At 35.8% G+C, this 18,374-nt stretch overlaps 1 protein-coding gene across 1 annotated transcript in view; it reads right to left on the bottom strand.

Annotated features, from left to right (window-relative positions):
• Positions 1-18,374, bottom strand: part of LOC134531652 (translation factor GUF1 homolog, mitochondrial) — a 110,850-nt gene that overhangs the window by 73,783 nt on the left and 18,693 nt on the right. Inside the window, 3 exon segments of the mRNA XM_063367420.1 lie at positions 3,466-3,710; positions 3,712-3,735; positions 11,705-12,248. Coding sequence (XP_063223490.1) covers positions 3,466-3,710; positions 3,712-3,735; positions 11,705-12,248 — 813 coding nt within the window.

Genomic DNA, 18,374 nt, shown 5'->3' with positions numbered 1-18,374 from the left:
ATACAAAGTTGTATGATGTGTAAGTTTTCTTTTAAAGACTTTTTAAACGTTATAACTAGTGATGGGATTTTCGATACTTCGATACCTCGATACCTTCGATACTTGACTGTATCGTAAAGTATTGAGTATCGAAACTGTAAGTTCAATACATTTTTTCGATACCGGAATGCCTGTCCATTTGTATTGAATTACGTTTTGAGTCGCCATCGTACAAAATACAACTACAGTAGTACCTCGATGATACATTCCCATTTCATACATTTTCCCGTGTCATACGCCGATTAATTTTGGTCCCGCCGAAAGTACTATATTTACAATGGTTTACTTTCCCGGAACATACACTTATAAAATAATTAATTTTCCGTTTCATACGTCTTTCCAAAGCGGGAAAGTCCAAAAATTCACAAATTTTTTTGTTATATTCCTCCTGATAAACTATGTTTTAATGCTTTTATTTTGAAAAAGTTCATTGTTTACCTTTGCAAACGTAGAAAAATAACTTTATGGCACCATAGATATGGATAGTATCAGGAAGACTGTGCACTTCGCTAGTAGCATCTATGGCCAGCACCAAGCGAGACTAGTGGCGCAAACTAGTAATGATTATGAAAATGGTGCACGCGCTTTACCAAGGCACGGATCTCATATTTTGTGCATTCATTAATCTTTGAACTGAATATACCCGTTTGTTATTGTTTTCTTACGATCGGATTGTTTTGTATTTTACGTTTTTCACGTTAAAATTTTATTTAAAATTGTTCTGTTGCATAAAGTTGTTTGTAAAATGAAACAAACAAGAAAAAATTTCTGATTTACATTTGTTCGCGGTAAAAAAAAGTGTACTGGAAAATAAAGGGCTAACTCTCTTGAACATAGTTTGTATTTTGTTTCTATTTTTATACTCAAGTATTTAAAGTTGTTTGCAGTTTGTATTTTTGTAATAAAGAGGGAGTTTATATAGTTTAAAACTAATTAATGTTATTTGTAATAATTGTTACTTAATGGGAAAATATTTTTCCCTGTAGTATCGAAAGTATCGAAAGTATCGAACTGAAAAAACAATACAGAATCAAGTATCGAAAGTGTGGTATCGTCCCACCTATAGTTATAACCTTCATCTGTTCGTCTGCGTCGCCGTGGTGTAACGCTTACAAAAATATAGCCAGCGCTCGTTGCAATCATTAATGTTTGGTTATGTTGCTTTCCGTATAGAGCGCGCACACGCAGCCAAATATCAATATCTCGCCAAGTGCATACAACGCGTACTCTCTGTCGAGTGCCGAGGTTAACTACATCTGATGGCCCGCACTCTTTCGTGTTCCGTACTACGATAGTTACGCTCGCATTCGGTTAACAAATATTGTTTTTCTATTTAAAGTTGAAGAAAGATTTTTTGTTACATGACTTGTTATTAATTTAAATTGTTGGCGTGCTGTTTTATACTTCAATTTTTAAATAAACTAACTTTTCATGAATGGGTTTTATTTTTATGAATAACTTTATTTAACCAAAAAAATTTTTCCCGCATAATTGTCGCACCCCTACTTTTCAAACTTGATTTTAGAATAAAATGTGCGACGATCATGAGAGAAAACACAGTAGTTTCATTTATAGGTCAATTCCATTTTTAAAACGGTAGGTTTCAGTGTTGTAGGTTTTATTTTTATAAATGTTGTTTATTTATGAAGGTGATAAAGTATTAAACATATGTACACAGTAGTAAAATATTTTCTAATGTCACTTTGAGTGTGATATAAACTACACTTTTAAAAATAAAATACTGGTTTATGAATGCCTTAGCAAAAAATTAATCAGGAAAAATAAATCAGCAAGCATTTGTGTATTTTAAGTACATATTGGAATATGTAATAAAAAAATAAAATTATATACATGTGTTATCAATCAGAGAACATAATTAATTTTCACAGTCCCCTTGGTCAGTACATTTTGGCATTCATTAAATTTTGGATGTTATTCAAAAAAATATTTATTTAAATTTGGTTTTATTTCATCACAACCCCCATTTCGATGTTATTTTGGTTTAATCACAATTAACCATAAAATCTTGTCTCTAAACTTAATGTACAAATTACATGACATATCAAAGTATATGTGTACATAAAAGTTACAAAACTTCCGAAGGAAAGTAGATTCATTGCAGCACAATTTGGGACAGTATAAAGACTTAAGTAATACGTAGCAATAACCAAAATTGTGTCACCTGTGTGAATTCACTGATGAACTGTGTCAGTTAACAAACTAGATATTACCATCTTTTATTGCATAATCGTCGCACCCATATTTTAGGGCGTCAAAATTTGGATAAAAAAACTGGCGTAAACATCGCATAATGTTTTTGGTCCCGCTATTAGATTCGGAGCGCTTTGTGTAGGTATCATTTCCGTATAAAACGTGTATTTTAAAGTATAAATCTAATATTTATTCGGAAATTAACTATTTTACTTATTTAATAAACGGAAATACGAAGCTGTCTGATGTGCAAATTTTCTTAGAAGACGTTTTTAAACATTATAATCTTTATCTGTTCGTCTGCGTCGCCGCGCTGTACCACTTATAAAAATGTAGCCAGCGCTAGTTGGCATCATTCATGTTTGGTTATGTTGCTTCCCGTATAGAGCGCGCACACGTAGTTGAATATCAATATCTCGCCGATTGGATGCAATGCGTGTTCTCTGTTGAAAGCTGAGTTAACTACATTTGATGGCCTGCACTCTTTTGTGGTAAATGTGTACTATGATGATAGTTACACGTTAGTTCACGTCACATATTCAAGTGCTTGCGTTCGGATCACAGATTTTTCTTTTCTTTTTAAAGTTGAATAAAGGTTTTTGTTGCATGAATTATTAATATAAATTTTTTGGCGTGCTCTTGTATACTCCACCTTTTTTTTAAATAAACGTACTTTCCATGAACGGGTTTTGTTTTTATGAATAACTTCACCTAACAAAAAAAATAATTTTCTGCATAATTGTCGCACATCTACTTTTCTAACTTGATTTTAGTATAAAATGTGCGACGATTATGCGAGAAAATACGGTAGCTAGACTTATTGTAAGTGTTAATATTTATGCCTGCAAGCTGTTCCTTCAGGGGTCAGCATGGATCTGTTGGCACTACATAGCACCTGTTGCCCAGCTGAATGACATACCTGCTGTTCCAAAATAACCTGCATGTCTAGGGTGTAAAATTATGAGAGTGGACACAAGTTAAATGAACACAGAGCAAAAAGTGGGAGAACCCAAAATGAAATCATCTACAATTTGATAGTGTATGTCAAATTATCCACACAGGCACCTTTACCTTAAAATTTCTCAAAATGTTGAAACTGAAACAGCAATAGTTCTGGTAAGAGGCTACAGACTAAACCCATTTAACTGATCACAGGGTCCATGATCAATTTTACTTTGAAAACATAGGTATATAATGAAAACTGCAAAAACTCACAACTGATCGGTTGGTTCTTCATGAGGCCTCAAAAGCCCCAAGCCTCGCACTTCGTAGTTCTTGCCGGAATGAAGAGACACAATTCTATCTCCCATTTTCACACTCCCATCCGTGACGTAGACAAGCGACACCGTTCCTCGGTATCGATCATACCAGCTGTCGAAGAGGAGAGCTCTAAACGGCGCAGAGCGATCGGCCGGTGGAGGCGGCACCCGCTCGATTATCGTGCGGATCACGTCGTCCACCGCCCGTGCCGAACTTAGCAGAGATCTGCAACACACCAAGCTGCTTGCACATCACACACATCTTCTAAGGCACGCTTCTCTGTTCATGCATATAGCAGTATTGTAAATCTGTGCAGATTAGGATACATGTGTCATTCACTCATTCACTACGGATTCCAATATCAAGAAATGAAATTACTAGGGATGTGCGAATCCTTGATTTTCAGTTCGGTTCGAATCGGATTCGAATCCCTGGCAATATTTGAGATATGAATCCAATTCCGAATATTAAGCACAGAATAACTAAAAATAACTGATTAATTTAAAAATAATGTGTGTTCTCTTTATTCTAACTGTAACTACTGGCAATTATTTATTACACTGAGATTGAAATGTTTCTAATTATGTAAACTTAATTAATAATAAACACTTTAAAATATGAAAACCAAAACATATTCGATTCTCCAACTCAATCATAATAAACTGCACGCCACAGGGAAATCTCAATTTTATAAACGTTTCAGCAAACGAAACCATTTTTTCTCCAATAAATAGCCAAGCCTTTTTTTCTTGTAGGTATGCAATTGTTTTTAGTTTATAGTTTGCTATACAACGAAATTCGTAATTATAGTTTAAGCTCTCGAAATCTCGAAATTCTTTTAATGTCACTGTGTTAATTATTTAATTTACATATCTTTCTTTGATACATCATATTATAAATACTTACGTAATAGCAGCCTAATTTTATTTTTCACTGCTAGTATTTTTGAGCCGTATTAAATTAATTTATAATTTTTGTGAATATTCGTAATGCTGTTCAAATCCATGTACGTACAACGATTCCGGGTTCGGGTAATAGTGGATTCGAATCGTACCCTAAAATATTGGGTACTCGCACATCCCTAGAAATTACCAATGTTGCTATGGAATTACTTGAGAACAGGAAGTTCTGGGTTTTCAAACAATTAATAGATGTTCCATTTTTATAAACCACCTAAGTAAGGTAACCACAACCCAAATAACTTGCCAATATTCATACAGACGGGTGCTAATAAAGAACAATAAAAAAATTATTATAATGGATTGAAAGTTGTTAAAATCCAAGAAGGTTACATACCTTAAAATTGTATGGGCAAAAGCTTATTCCATTTCAAAGGACCGGAAGAAAAGCTGACAAGTAACACACATATACACATATATCACTGAGCTCTTGACAGCACTTGTTTTGAATTACTTTTTTTTTTATTTTAAGCAGTGTTTTAAGTTTTGTAATTTATATTGTTAAAAAAATGGCCTGACTGCTCCCTAATGATGGTGACTGCAATGTTGACCGAAACGTATGTGAATTATTCGTCTAGGATGCGGCTACAACCCAGAAGCCAAGCTACTTCAAAATTATTGAGTTCATTAGATGCAAAAAATTATACTAAATTAGCTGTAAAAAAGAAAACATTTTTGTTTAAGGCCCTGAATAAGCGACCAAAGAGCAGGACATAAGTATGAATAAATACAGTCTTATAAATGGTTAGTTTATAAATGTATTACATCTGAAAAGGTCAAAAGACTACAGGCTCAAAGTGAAAAAAGTAAATATTAAGTTTACACACAAGGAAGATGTAGCAAATCGTTATTGTTGATCATAGTTTGTGCTAGAATTTTTTTTTAAGTTGTATAGAGAAATAATGTATGTAGATGACAGAAATGTATAGACGACATAAAAGAGGATGGAAACAATGAAACTGTGAGCAGAATAAAAAATGGCACGAAATATATTTTTTCACTAGGTACAGAACAGAGTTTTACTACAAGTAACGACTTACTAATCCTACATAAGAAAAACAATAGAAAATTTTGAAATGGATAAAGCTTACTTTAGAGAAATAATTTTCCACTCAAAAACAATGAAATTATTTAAATTTTTACAAGGATATACTTATAACTACATAATACAAAGAGGCAGTGATTTACAGGGAAATATTTTGTGTTTAGCTTATTTCAAAATGGTTTTGTATCACTCACACAATGTGAACATTTTAATTTTTTTAACATGAGCAAGTAAAGTGCTTTTTTGCACTTATCATCAATCTGTCTTTGTTCTCGAGAGACTTTATTTTCATCATAAATCGTTACGAAATTTAACAGTATTTTTGAATCCAACAAATTCTTAAAGTGTTTTTATGTATGTGCAATTCAAACCAATTTTGAGCTAGCTGGGAGGTCTGGGTTGTAACAAGTTATAGGTATATAGAGGAGAGAGATAGAGAGATATAGCGGGAGATATATAGATAGATGTAGATAGAGATATAGAGAGATATATACATAGAGATAGAGAATTAGACAGAGAGATGTTTTGTATATGTGTACCCACTTCAAACAAATAACAACAACAAAATTGATTGAGGCATTAGCTAGTTTCAAATAATTATGATGCTCATAAAATAATTTTCAATAACATGTTGGTGCCTATTTTTCTTATGCTACAATTTCATTCATCTTTCAATAAAGGGTGAAAAAAATTTTTCTTCAATATCTTGGATTAAGTGAAATACTTTTTCTCTGTTCTATTTGTTTGTGTGACAATAGCGACAAACCATATATTAAAGTGAAAAGTCAAACATTTTAATTTTGTTCCAATTTTATATTGTGTTAATTTTGTTTTTCTAATCACTATTACCAGCTTAATCTGTTCAAATATTGGTCTGCACTGCTCAATTAATTCCAATATATATGTATATATATATAACTATATATATATCTCTCTCTCTCTCTCTCTCTCTCTCTCTCTCTCTCTCTCTCTCTCTCTCTCTCTCTCTCTCTCTCTCTCTCTCTCTCTCTCTCCTCTCTCTCTCTCTCTCTCTCTCTCTCTCTCTCTCTCTCTCTCTCTCTCTCTCTCTCTCTCTCTCTCTCTCTCTCTCTCTCTCTCTCTCTCTCTCTCTCTCTCTCTCTCTCTCTCTCTCTCTCTCTCTCTCTCTCTCTCTCTCTCTCTCTCTCTCTCTCTCTCTCTCTGTGTGTGTGTGTGTGTGTGTGTGAGCGCGCGCGTACGCGTGCGGGTGCGCATTGTGCGTGTGTGTGTGCGTGCGTGCGCGCGCGTGTGTGTGTGCATGTGTGTGTGTGTGTGTGTGCGTGCGTGTGCGTGCGGGCGTGCGTGCGTGCGGGGGCGTGCGTGCGGGCGTGCGTGCGTGTGCGTGTTTGTGCGTGCGTGCATGTGCGTGTTTGTGCGTGCGTGCATGTGCGTGTTTGTGCGTGTGTACGTGCGTGCGTGTGTGTGTGTGTATAAAGACAAGGAACCAACATGCTTCATGGTGTTTTACTATTTTTTGAAAGGATAATCAATCTTGGTTATCAGCCAGATCGGCGGCAAGAGATAAGTATCGGCATGATCGGAAAACTTCAAAGTATGAAAATGTAATATTGAGTCATCAAATTTTATTTGGGCTAGCAAACAAAAAAATTTGCCTACATTCAAAAGGTATGAAATCCTCATTTTGCCAAAAAAAAAAATATTTAGGCCTAAGTTTGAATAAGTTAAAGCAAGTTTTTTGCCAACATTGTTGTAACCTGTAAATACTAACAACGTATGTGGGTTACATGTTAAATTTTATACTCCAAAATTATTACAATAACAAGCTGAGTAATTGTCTAAAACCGTGACTTATAAAACATCTGGCAATAATAAATTGTATGTCAGTATTTTATTTGTGAATAATGAAGTGAGTAAATCTTTTTCTATTATATTATACAAAATGAGTGGTTGTACCAAAAACAAGTCTAATGAAACTAATTGTGAAGTGTTTCTGACATATATGTGTAGCGGTTTGAACTGCCCGCGCCGCATCGGCCTCCGGCACTCCGCTCCCCTCCTCCTTCTCCCTCCTTTCCCCCCCCCCCTCCAAGTGGTTGTTTTATGTCTACTTGTTCACCCCCCCCCCCTCCTTGATTGGCGCATGCGCGCGCTGCGGCGCGATGTTATAAATTGAGCTGCAACCATGTCAGGAGCCTATTTCTTTCTTGCTTCTGGTTTTAGTCAGGCTCGGTTGTCAGCAGTAGCTGATCTGTTGTAATCTACTAGCATGTAGTCCGTTAGGTTCAGTTTGAACTACGTGGGTGTGCGACCTCAGGGGAAAATGTAAGTTGGTTTGAGTTGTGTGTGAGGCAGTGGCCCTTACCTTAATGTAGAGTCATTTATTCTTGAATTGGTTTGTCTAAATTCCTTTTCGGCCACCACCTTGAAAATTGTTTAGTTTGGATTAATGCATTAACATAACTTCACTGTCAACTTGGTTTTTATTGGTAACAGTCTCCCCCTGAGACGTCGTCGCACGTATTTGATTATTTCTTAATAATGTAACGTCTTTCTTCAATTGTAACTGCACTTCGCAGTAGTTTTGTACAACGCAATTAATGTAACTTCTTTCTTTAATTGTTTAATTGTAACTGCACCTTGCAGCAGTTTGTAAAACGTAAAATGTCTGAATTTAACTGCATACTTGGCACTCGCTTTTGCTTCGCGTCAACTGCGCGTTGTATGATGGGATCGCTTACGGTGTAGCCGGCTTACCTCCGAAGCTTGTTGTAAACAAGCCCGTTTTGTCTTAAATCATTGTTTTTGATTTTTGTATTTAGCCTTGCCTAAATTGTATTCACTTAACCTCATCAGTAACCTATTGTTATGATTTGATGTTTGAATAAAATGTCTGTGTACCTGATACCATTTACCTTGCATACCTGATCTGCTCCATACACGTATACCCCAGTCCATGCCAGGTTCTGGCCTCCCATCCCAATGCTCCTAAGCTAGATAGGCTTTTCATATGTATAGAGTTTGCTGTTAATTTACTACTACTGAAAGCTCTTCTCAGTTTCGCCTCATGAACCATTGCAAAATTTTCTGTCATATCTACAAACATGTGCAATAAGACTTTCGCCTCTTAAACACAATCATTACATTTCATTGATCCGATGACTATTATATTTTAAGTTTGAGCACAAGCAAAACTTAATTTTTGCAGTATAATTACACATGACTTGGCTTTTCAAATGACAGATTAATATTGTGACTATTATTAGTAATTTTTTTGTGTTGACTATTTCAATGTTTTATACAATTATTTGCTGTTGAAGATTTGGATCAGATATATAATTATATTCATAAACTTTAAGCTTAAATTAGCTTAACATGAAATATATATACCTACTAATATTATAAATGCAAAATTGTGTTTGTTGGTTTCGCCTTTCACGCAGCATGAAAGCAACGGATAGAATAATTTTTTTGCAGAGAGATAGTTTATAGGCTGGAGATTTACGTGGTGGTGATATGGTAGATTTTATTTTGTTGGTGATATGGTCATTTGTATTTTGTAATTCATTAGCTTTTAAGTTTAAAAAGCAAAATGCAGATTAAAATTCATCATATATTTTGAAAAAAAAATAAAAGTGCCACTAGAAAAACAGTCAGAGTTTTGCATATTGTACCTACCTGAAACTTATCATTATCAGGGTTAGCCCAGCAGAGTATCGCCCTATTCTTATCCATGTTTTGAATAATCCACCTATTATTCTTCAAAGTATATTTTTAATGGTTAACAACATTAATCTCCTTCTAAGAATAAAATATTTTTTTCTATATATTTTGGTAAAAATTAGTACTATGTGAAGAAAAGACAGCGTGGCTGCTGCCCAGAGTGGCAGCCGTCACTTTTCTAGCGAAATTGGCATCAGGCATATTTAACCAAATTCTATAAAATATATATATGTTGATATAATTTAAGTTTTTTCTGGTTCTACAAGCAAATTAGTGCTTTATTTAATTATGAGTGAATGACTCTGGCACTCATCTAAATGGTGCAAAGTGTGAAATTTTAGAGTTTTTGTAAAGCATGCGAAACCTTAAGACAAATATCTTAAAACTCATTTCCGTACTGGTTCATTTCAAAATAATGAAATAAAAATCTTACTTTGTTGGCCTATGTAGTATATTAAGTAATAAATTGGTTTGTTTAAATTTTTAAAAAGTATTAATTTTCAAATGTACCTTAGTCAAGAAATGATGCTTAAAAAATCAGACTGCATCGCATGTTAGAAATCAGTAACATTGCACGAATAAGAATATAAATATTATGTCACTCTTTGCCCCAGTACCTACCATATTTCCTGAATATGATGTGATGGTTTTTACCAAAACTGCTCAACCTAAAAGTAAGTTGCATTATAATCACAAACTTGTACCTTGCAGTTGAAAGATGCGAAATTACAGCAATGAGAACAGCCTAGTTCAAAAACCACACACTCCACCTCATAACCGCATCACTTAAGCCACTTTAAGCCACTAGTAATAACTGCATCCTGAACCTCCGCTTAGTTGAAAAACTACATGATTCGCCTGTGAACAGCGTCACTTAAACCACTTTAGTCCGCTCTTGTTTATGGCTTTCTGAACCTTGCGGAGTGGCAGTAGGCCTGACAGGTGAGACAAGGCTGCTAGCCCTCCCCCTCCACTCCCCCTTCCCGGCAACCACCATATATCACAGCATTCTCTGCTCTCTGAAGAATGGCTTATGAACTACAGCCATAAAAATCATTTCCTTATAATTGCTGCTGGTTTTTTTTCTTCTAATTGCCACTTGCTGTTTCAAAAGAGGCCATGCAAATCACTCTATTGACAGAAAGTGGCACTAGAAAAGCTGTTAGTAATTATGGTATAAATTTACTAATTTCTAGAGGTGTAAAAGTAACGAAAAAATGTGTACCCGTATGTATTCGTTACTATAACAATTAGTACTCGTTACTTTCGTATCGTTACTCGTTACTTCTGATACCGCATGACATGGCACATGCTATGTTATGTAACAGCATCGAATCGAGTCGTATTTCGTACGCGTACAGTATGACGTCGCGTAAATAAAAATAAATCGAATATAAACAATTAAAAATATTTGATAATTAACAGCTTTTGTTAACCAAGAAACAATTAACTCTCATTAGAGCGGCTTTATTATAATATATCTTTTAAGATAAGAACATAAAACGTGAAAATACGCGATTATAAAAAACAAAAACATACATATTTATAATTTGTAAAAAATACTTTCTTACGTTGTTATTCGAATCTAAAACTTTGTCTACACACACAATACCTTTAATAAACAGTAAAAAACTTGGACGACGAATTTCCAAATTATACTTTTATTAATAAACAAACATCGTTCTTTGTAACGAATACGCGCGCGCATGCGTGAAACATACGAAAGATGCGAGTAACGAAATGCATTCGTGTGTAACGTTTCGTTACTCGTACTAGATGCCGCACCCGTTAAAAAATACTTTCTTACGTTGTTTCTGTTCGAATCTAAAACTTTGTCTACACACACCTTTAATAAACAGTAAAAAACTTGGACGACGAATTTCCAAATTATACTTTTATTAATAAACAAACATCGTTCTTTGTAACGAATAAGCGCGCGCATGCGTAAAACATACGAAAGATGCGAGTAACGAAATGCATTCGTGTGTAACGTTTCGTTACTCGTTACTAGATGCCGCACCCGTTACTCAGTAACGAATACATACGGTTTGCTACAGCTCTACTAATTTCGATAAATTGAATTTCTGTGAGTTTGAATTATGATTATTTTTACCCCATAAATATTTTTCATAAACTCATAATCAAAAATATTATATTCAGAGTCACAGTATTTTCAGGTAAATACTGTATCTTAATATGGCTCAGGTATTGTCAACCCCTGAGAATGCCACTGTGTGCCTACTTCCCTCATAGGGTGTAATTTCCATAAATTTAGAAAAGAAAAAAAAATTGTTGTGATTACTTACTTACAGGCACCACAGCATAATATGCAGCAATTGTTTGCTAATCTGTTAATTAACAGTAAGTTTGGAAATTGTCATTAAAAAACCAATAAAAAACAAGAATAAAAAAACCAGCAGCAATTATCACAATAATGACAATGATGAACATGATTCCAGCACCTAATGATATTATTTCTCGACTACGCCACCTTTATAATATCTGATTTGCGAAAGCCGAACAGCTTGGTGAGCTGTTCCGAGACACGGTCAGGATCAGCGTGTTTCAGGTCCACTTTGTTGAGGACAGGAATGACGACGAGCTGCTTGCCGGCTGCCAGGTGGAAGTTGGCCACGGTCTGTGCCTGGACGCCCTCGTTGGCATCCACCAGCAACACCACGCCCTGGCAAGCTGCCAGGGAGCGCGACACCTCGTTGGCAAAGTCCACGTGGCCCGGGGTGTCCATCAGGTTCAGCAGGTAGGTCCTGCCGTCCCGGACGTACGCGAGGGACGCCGCCTGGGCCTTGACGGTGATGCCCCTCTCGCGCTCCACCTGCAAGCTGTCCAGCACCTGGTGCCGCCCCGAGTCCCGGGCCATGGCGCCCGCCCCCTCCAGCAGCCGGTCCGCCAGCGTGCTCTTGCCGTGGTCCACGTGCGCAATGATGCTGAAGTTCCTGATGTCCTCCGGCGGGACGCCGGACACGTCGCTGCTAGCACTGCGGCCGCTTTGCCGCTGTGCCGGGAGTCTCCGCCACCTGGAGGCATGTCAGCCGAGGCGTGCTACACTCACAAAACAGCATTACTCAGAGTTGCTTTTACACGTATTTTACATCATCCCAACGGACCTTCAGTTACATAATGGTAATGCAGGTGTTTTATATGTTTCCACGGTGTAACTTAATACATTTACAAGTATGCTGATCAGTTTTTTCAAAAATTTAAAAGATACAAGACTAATGAAAATGTGTTTAACCTGGTGGATTGAAAGGCATGCTGAAATAATTTTAATAATATGGAAATGCTTATGAGTATAAATATTTGTTAACATTAATAAAAACTAGACAATGAACAAATGATTAATTACAACCTGGCATTTCATATACACTATTCTACATAACAAACATTTCTGGTTTGATTGCAAGTTCTTGTAAATGATCATTAATTTAGTCTCAAATATGGATGATTTTTTTTTTTCCATTCCATAAACTTGTAAGAAAGGGTTCTTTATTGACAGTTTTAGTTTATTAAGGACCCACTTTACTTTTTCACATAATCACCATTAATTTCAAAAACTTTTCACAATGCTGCACCAGTTTCTTTAACCCCTTTGCATAGAAGTTTGCCGCCTGGAAATGGAACGGATGCCTTGGCCAAAGGCATCATGGACTTTTGACTACACAATGCGTGTAGCTGAATTACAGGCGCTTAGTAAACATCTTCGGAAAACATTTAAGCAATCTGCATACTCAAATCGAAAAATGATGGCATGAAAAGAATGTCCCTTTGTTTGATTTAATGAAATGTGGGTTAACAATTACAGCAAAAATTACGAAATTACGAAAGTCAAATGGTTTAACTTCCAGGCAGCAAAATTCAATGCAGAGGGTTAAAGAAACTGGTGCAGTATTACGAAAAGTGCTTGGAATTGAATGGCGATAATGTGAAAATGTAAAATGGGTCTGTAGTAAACTAAAACTGTGAATAAAAACTTTTTCTAACAAGTTTATTTTTTTTAATGGCCAAACGGAGCTTACTTTATGAATAACTCTCATATATGTTGTGGATAAACATCATGTGACTTTGCAGGACCCTGCTCTCCCAACTTCAATGAGTAATTTTTCTTTTAAATTTTTATTTTATGCACCAATCATCATAAATTTGTGTTTAAGGCCCAACATAAAAATTTATGACTTTCCAGATACTTTATAAAAAAAAACCAAACAATTATTTAAGAGTGTATTTTGTACAGTTTGAATCAGGTTGCTTATAACCAGGTCACACTTTCATAACAAATAGCTGCCCAACATTGTCACGACTGAAATTTCTACAATCCCTGGAAACATTTAGAACTGTTGGAAAATTTTCCGTGAATCATCATGAATTACAGAGGTACTACATAAGTGACTGCAGAGTGTATGTATCATGAGGTCTTCAGGGTATAACAAGAATTTATTTGCTTTGAGACATCAAGATCAAGGTGCATTACCAGTGCAGACTTTGCAGAGCGTGACACTGCGGGACGAGGAATTAATCGTTGCACACATAAAGTCAAAAAAGGGCATTCTTTGTACTTAATTAACTTTATAAAATTGTTAAGAAGGTGTGATTAGTCACAATAATGCCCAGCTAAGATGAAGATCGTTCCTTACACATGCATAAAGCACTTGAAAATGATTCCACCTGATAAAGCAGGTAGTCAAGTGTAAAGTTCTATGACTTCAATAACACGAAATTGTTAGTGGTTAAATTTAAATAAAAGAGTTTGAATGGAATTTGGGAAATTTATTCTTTACACCATGTGTCCGAAAGAAAGCAATCAAAAACATTTTGCAGATTGCACCTCATTTCTATGTTTATCGAAAGAATATCCCTAACTGCAGGGTCGCACACCTCTCTCTCAGCCTTCCTTTTCCCAAAACAACACACAATGCTCTACAAGCATAATTACAGCTTCCAAATAATTAAAAACATTATAATATAGGCAGGAAACTATATATAATGTGAATAAATACAGGATGTCCACAAATAATTGGAGCGATTTCATGATGTTGCTGTGGATGCATTTGTCAACATATCGCGATTAAACTTGGTGGTCATCTGAAGAAACTCAACAAGTTTTATTCTGTGTTGCAGATTCCCGCCTTCCTCGGCACATAGAACAGCATTAGAGAGATGGAGGCAAATGACAAGAAAGCATACGCCATCCTTAAATTTCATGCAAGTCGTTCAGTCAAAACAGTTCAACGACGATTCAGGACGAAGTTCAATGCAGAACCACCGTCTGCGAATTCCATACGGCGATGGTACGAACACTTTAAAGCTACAGGATATCTTTGTAAGGGAAAGTTAACGGATCGTCCACCAGTGGCTGATCAAACAGTTGAGCGTGTGCGGGCTAGTTTTCTGCGTAGCCCTAAAAAGTCTACACGGAAAGCTAGCAGAGAATTGGATATTCCACAATCAACTGTATGGAAGATCCTAAGGAAACGTCTGAAGCAGACGCCATACCGCATGCAGTTGCTGCAAGAGCTAAAACCTGCGGACAAAGCCATCCGGCTTCAGTGGTGCACTCGATTGCAAGAACTGATGGAGGAGCAGGATGACTTTTGCGATCGACTTGTGTTTAGTGATGAAGCATCATTTTCCCTTAGTGGCACAGTGAACAGACACAATGTGTGTATCTGGGGAACAGAGAATCCCCATGCCATCATTGAGCATATTCGGGACGCCCCAAAACTCAACGTTTTCTGCACCATCTCCAGATCGAAGATTTATGGGCCCTTCTTCTTCTGCGAAAAAACAATAACAGAACACATTTTTCTGGACATGTTAGAACAGTGGCTCATGCCTCAGTTTGAGACAGACAGTGACGACTTTATCTACCAATTGGATGGAGCTCCACCCCACTTCCATCGCAATGTCCGCGAATTCCTGAATCACAGATTGCCAAACAGATGGATAGGCCGTGGTGGGATCGATGATCAACAATTCCTTGCATGGCCTCCGCACTCCCCAGATCTAACCCCGTGTGATTTTTTTGTGTGTGCCTATGTGAAAGATCTGGTGTTTGTGCCTCCTTTACCGGTTGATTTAGCAGACATGAGAGCTCGCATCAGGAATGCTTTTGATCGCATTGACACGGACATGCTTCATAATGTTTGGAAAGAGCTTGATTTTAGGGTTGATGTGTGCAGGATCGCAAAGGGTCAACATATTGAACACTTGTAGAGTCCCAATAAAATTTGTTGAGTTTGTGCACATGACTACCAAGTTTCATCCTGATATGTTGATAAATGCACCCACAGCAACCTCATGAAATCGCTCCAATCATTTGTGGACACTCTGTATTGCATAAGATGCTTACACAAATACTAACCTAGCAAACAATGTGAAACACAGTAAAAACATAGTTAAAATGAAATTCTGAATAAAAATAATTAAGGTAATTAGATTAGTACATGGAAAATATAACGATGAAACTAATTTAACAGTACATATTTATTATTGATTATTCTTTTTAAGTGAAAAATATACAGTAGGCCTAGTTATTATGAAATTTTTTTTTACTAAGTTATTTCCTTGTAAATGTATTTATTTTTTTACCAAACCTATAGTAAAATAAGAAAACTTAAAGAATGTTAATCTTAAGTTTAGTTCAGGTAATGATTGTAAAAATAAATAGTCAAACAAAGAAACACACAAAAAAATTATTTTAGTTGTTAAATTTGTAGTTAAGTTTTGAATATTTCCATGGCTCATTGCTGGTCTATTTTAGAAGATATTTAAAAAATGTGGGACTTCGCAGGGCAGGAACGAGCCAATAGCATAGAAAATCAAGATCTTCATATCACGGGAATACGCGGCACAAAACACCGAAACACAGCAAGTCCAATGAGGTCATAATATAGCGAAAATCCTGAGTAGGTAAGTGTTGTTTGTTTTTGTATGTTTTGAGTTTATGTGAATATTCTTGTTTGAAATCTGCAGTATATTTATATTAAGAACATGAGTAGTTTAAGCAATAGTGAAGATTATCTGGTTTTTTCCAAAAATCTGTAAGACCTACCTAATGTGCAGATGAAACTGATAGGCACGAGGAATGTTCAGAGTACAAATGAAAATGGTGAAAATTTCAATGAGGATTAATGCCCACGGGAATGTAACAATTTTCCAGGTCTCTAGAACATTTCTGGCAACATTCAACATCCTGCAAGCAGTAAGCAAAATGAGGTTATGGATTATGCAGTTAGCACTGCAAAGATGGTTGAAAGAACTATTTGAAAGATTTGAACAGCGGCAACAAAATTTGGAGAAAAAAAAACCTTGCACAAAGCACACAGGGGCAAAATAACTACCGAAAAATTGGAGCAGATCACACAGGAACGAACAACATATATGTCACGAGAGCTTACACAAAAATTTGAACAGGGACAAAAGGAACTTATACTAAGCCTTGAACAAAGCTAACATGTAATCCAACAAGATATTGCACAGGTGAGAACCAAAATAATAACACAGCGACAGCAAGAACTGGTATGGGTAGAAACTAAAATTGATACTATCAAAACAGATCTAAACAAACAAATATCCATATGTAGACAAAAGGAAAATGAATGTGAATTTAAAATTACAGGGGTACCAACTGGTTTTGAAACATGTGAAAGGGCGGTTAATATTCTAAAGGAAAATATGGAATTTGTAGGGCAGGAAGTACGGGAAAATCAATGTAAAATTTTTAATTAAAAGGAAAATTTAGTGCAAATACAGACAGAAATCTCCAAGAATAACAATCAGATTGAGGAAATTTATGTCAAGATGAATGAAAACATTAGGGGCATTGAGGTAGATGAAAGGAAAATTTAAGAAGTTAAGGACATAAGTTATTTCTGAAAACGTAAATATGGAGAACAAATTCAACGAATTTCGAGCTGAGGTACGGTGTTCAGAGAAAAAACTAATAGGGAAATATGAAATACAAACAGGAAATGTGTTGTTAGAAGTACCTAAACAACAATAACACAGGGAATATGGATGGATCAAATTTTATGGTGAGAAGGAAAGTATTGGTAGCTATAGGAAGGGAGAGCGATGTGGCAATGTTTTGCAAACACATAGTAATGGCAGTTTGCCAGTTGGGAAAAGTCCTAATTTACAGAGTAATAGTGATGTTGTTGAACTTTCAGTCAGGAGTAGTAAAAACGGTAAATTGGGCAATTATATATACTTGAGATATGTACAGAAGATGTAGGCAGCGCTGCAGCTTGATCTTGCAGAACCTAACTAGATTTTTTTTGTGGAACAAAGTGGAATTGATATGAGTGAAAGGAATGTAAACAAATGTACAGGTAGAGTACATAATGTGTGTTCAATGGAAATGAGTACACACAGTTTACAGAAGGGTAATCTAGTCAGTGCAGTAGCCACTGAGACAGAGTAGTGTGTGTGGACTGGTGCAGCCAGTGAAGTGTCAAAACTGTGAGTGTTGACAGGCAAAGTACAGGTGTAAACAATGGTGGACAATGTTCTGAAATATGAAAAAGTAAGCAGAAGAACAGAATCCGAGTCAAGAGGTTACAGAGAGACTGTGGTCAAAGGAAAAAGAAATATATTTGTAAATTTTGTGGGTAATGTAAACAGCTGTGTCTACTCAGGGAAACAAACAGACTGTATTTAAATGTTGAGAGAGTAAACAGTGTTATGGTAATGTGTGATAATTGTTTGTAAAGAACTAATTTTTATTTTTTGTATTAGTTTACAAATGTTTACATATGTTTATCAAGGGTAGTGTGTGTTTACCAAAGGATATAAACAATGGTTTTAACTGGAAGTTTTTGTGTTAAAATGTTTCTAGTTGTTTAACACCAAGGTGTGGATAAACAATTGCTTATGTGGTTGTGCTACAGAATTTTTTTGTGTGTGTGTGTGTGTGCGTGTTGTTTTTTTTTTATTATTTGATAAGAGTACATTTGTAAGTGGGAGTTTTGTATTAAGTGATTAGCCGAGGTCTACTAGCGACCCAAAGGGAATTTAAATGAACATCCCTATCTTCGGCTAGTTCCGGAGTTACGAAAGGTAATTCAGAGGTACATTGTCTTGAGTAAAGTAAAAATAATTTTTCATCAATAAATTAAATTAATTAATTTTTGTTGTTTTTAGTTTTT

The sequence above is a fragment of the Bacillus rossius genome, chromosome 5 (assembly GCF_032445375.1).
Source record: "Bacillus rossius redtenbacheri isolate Brsri chromosome 5, Brsri_v3, whole genome shotgun sequence".
NCBI classification, from domain to species: Eukaryota; Metazoa; Arthropoda; class Insecta; order Phasmatodea; family Bacillidae; genus Bacillus; species Bacillus rossius.
This window is presented reverse-complemented; position numbering and strand designations above follow the sequence as displayed.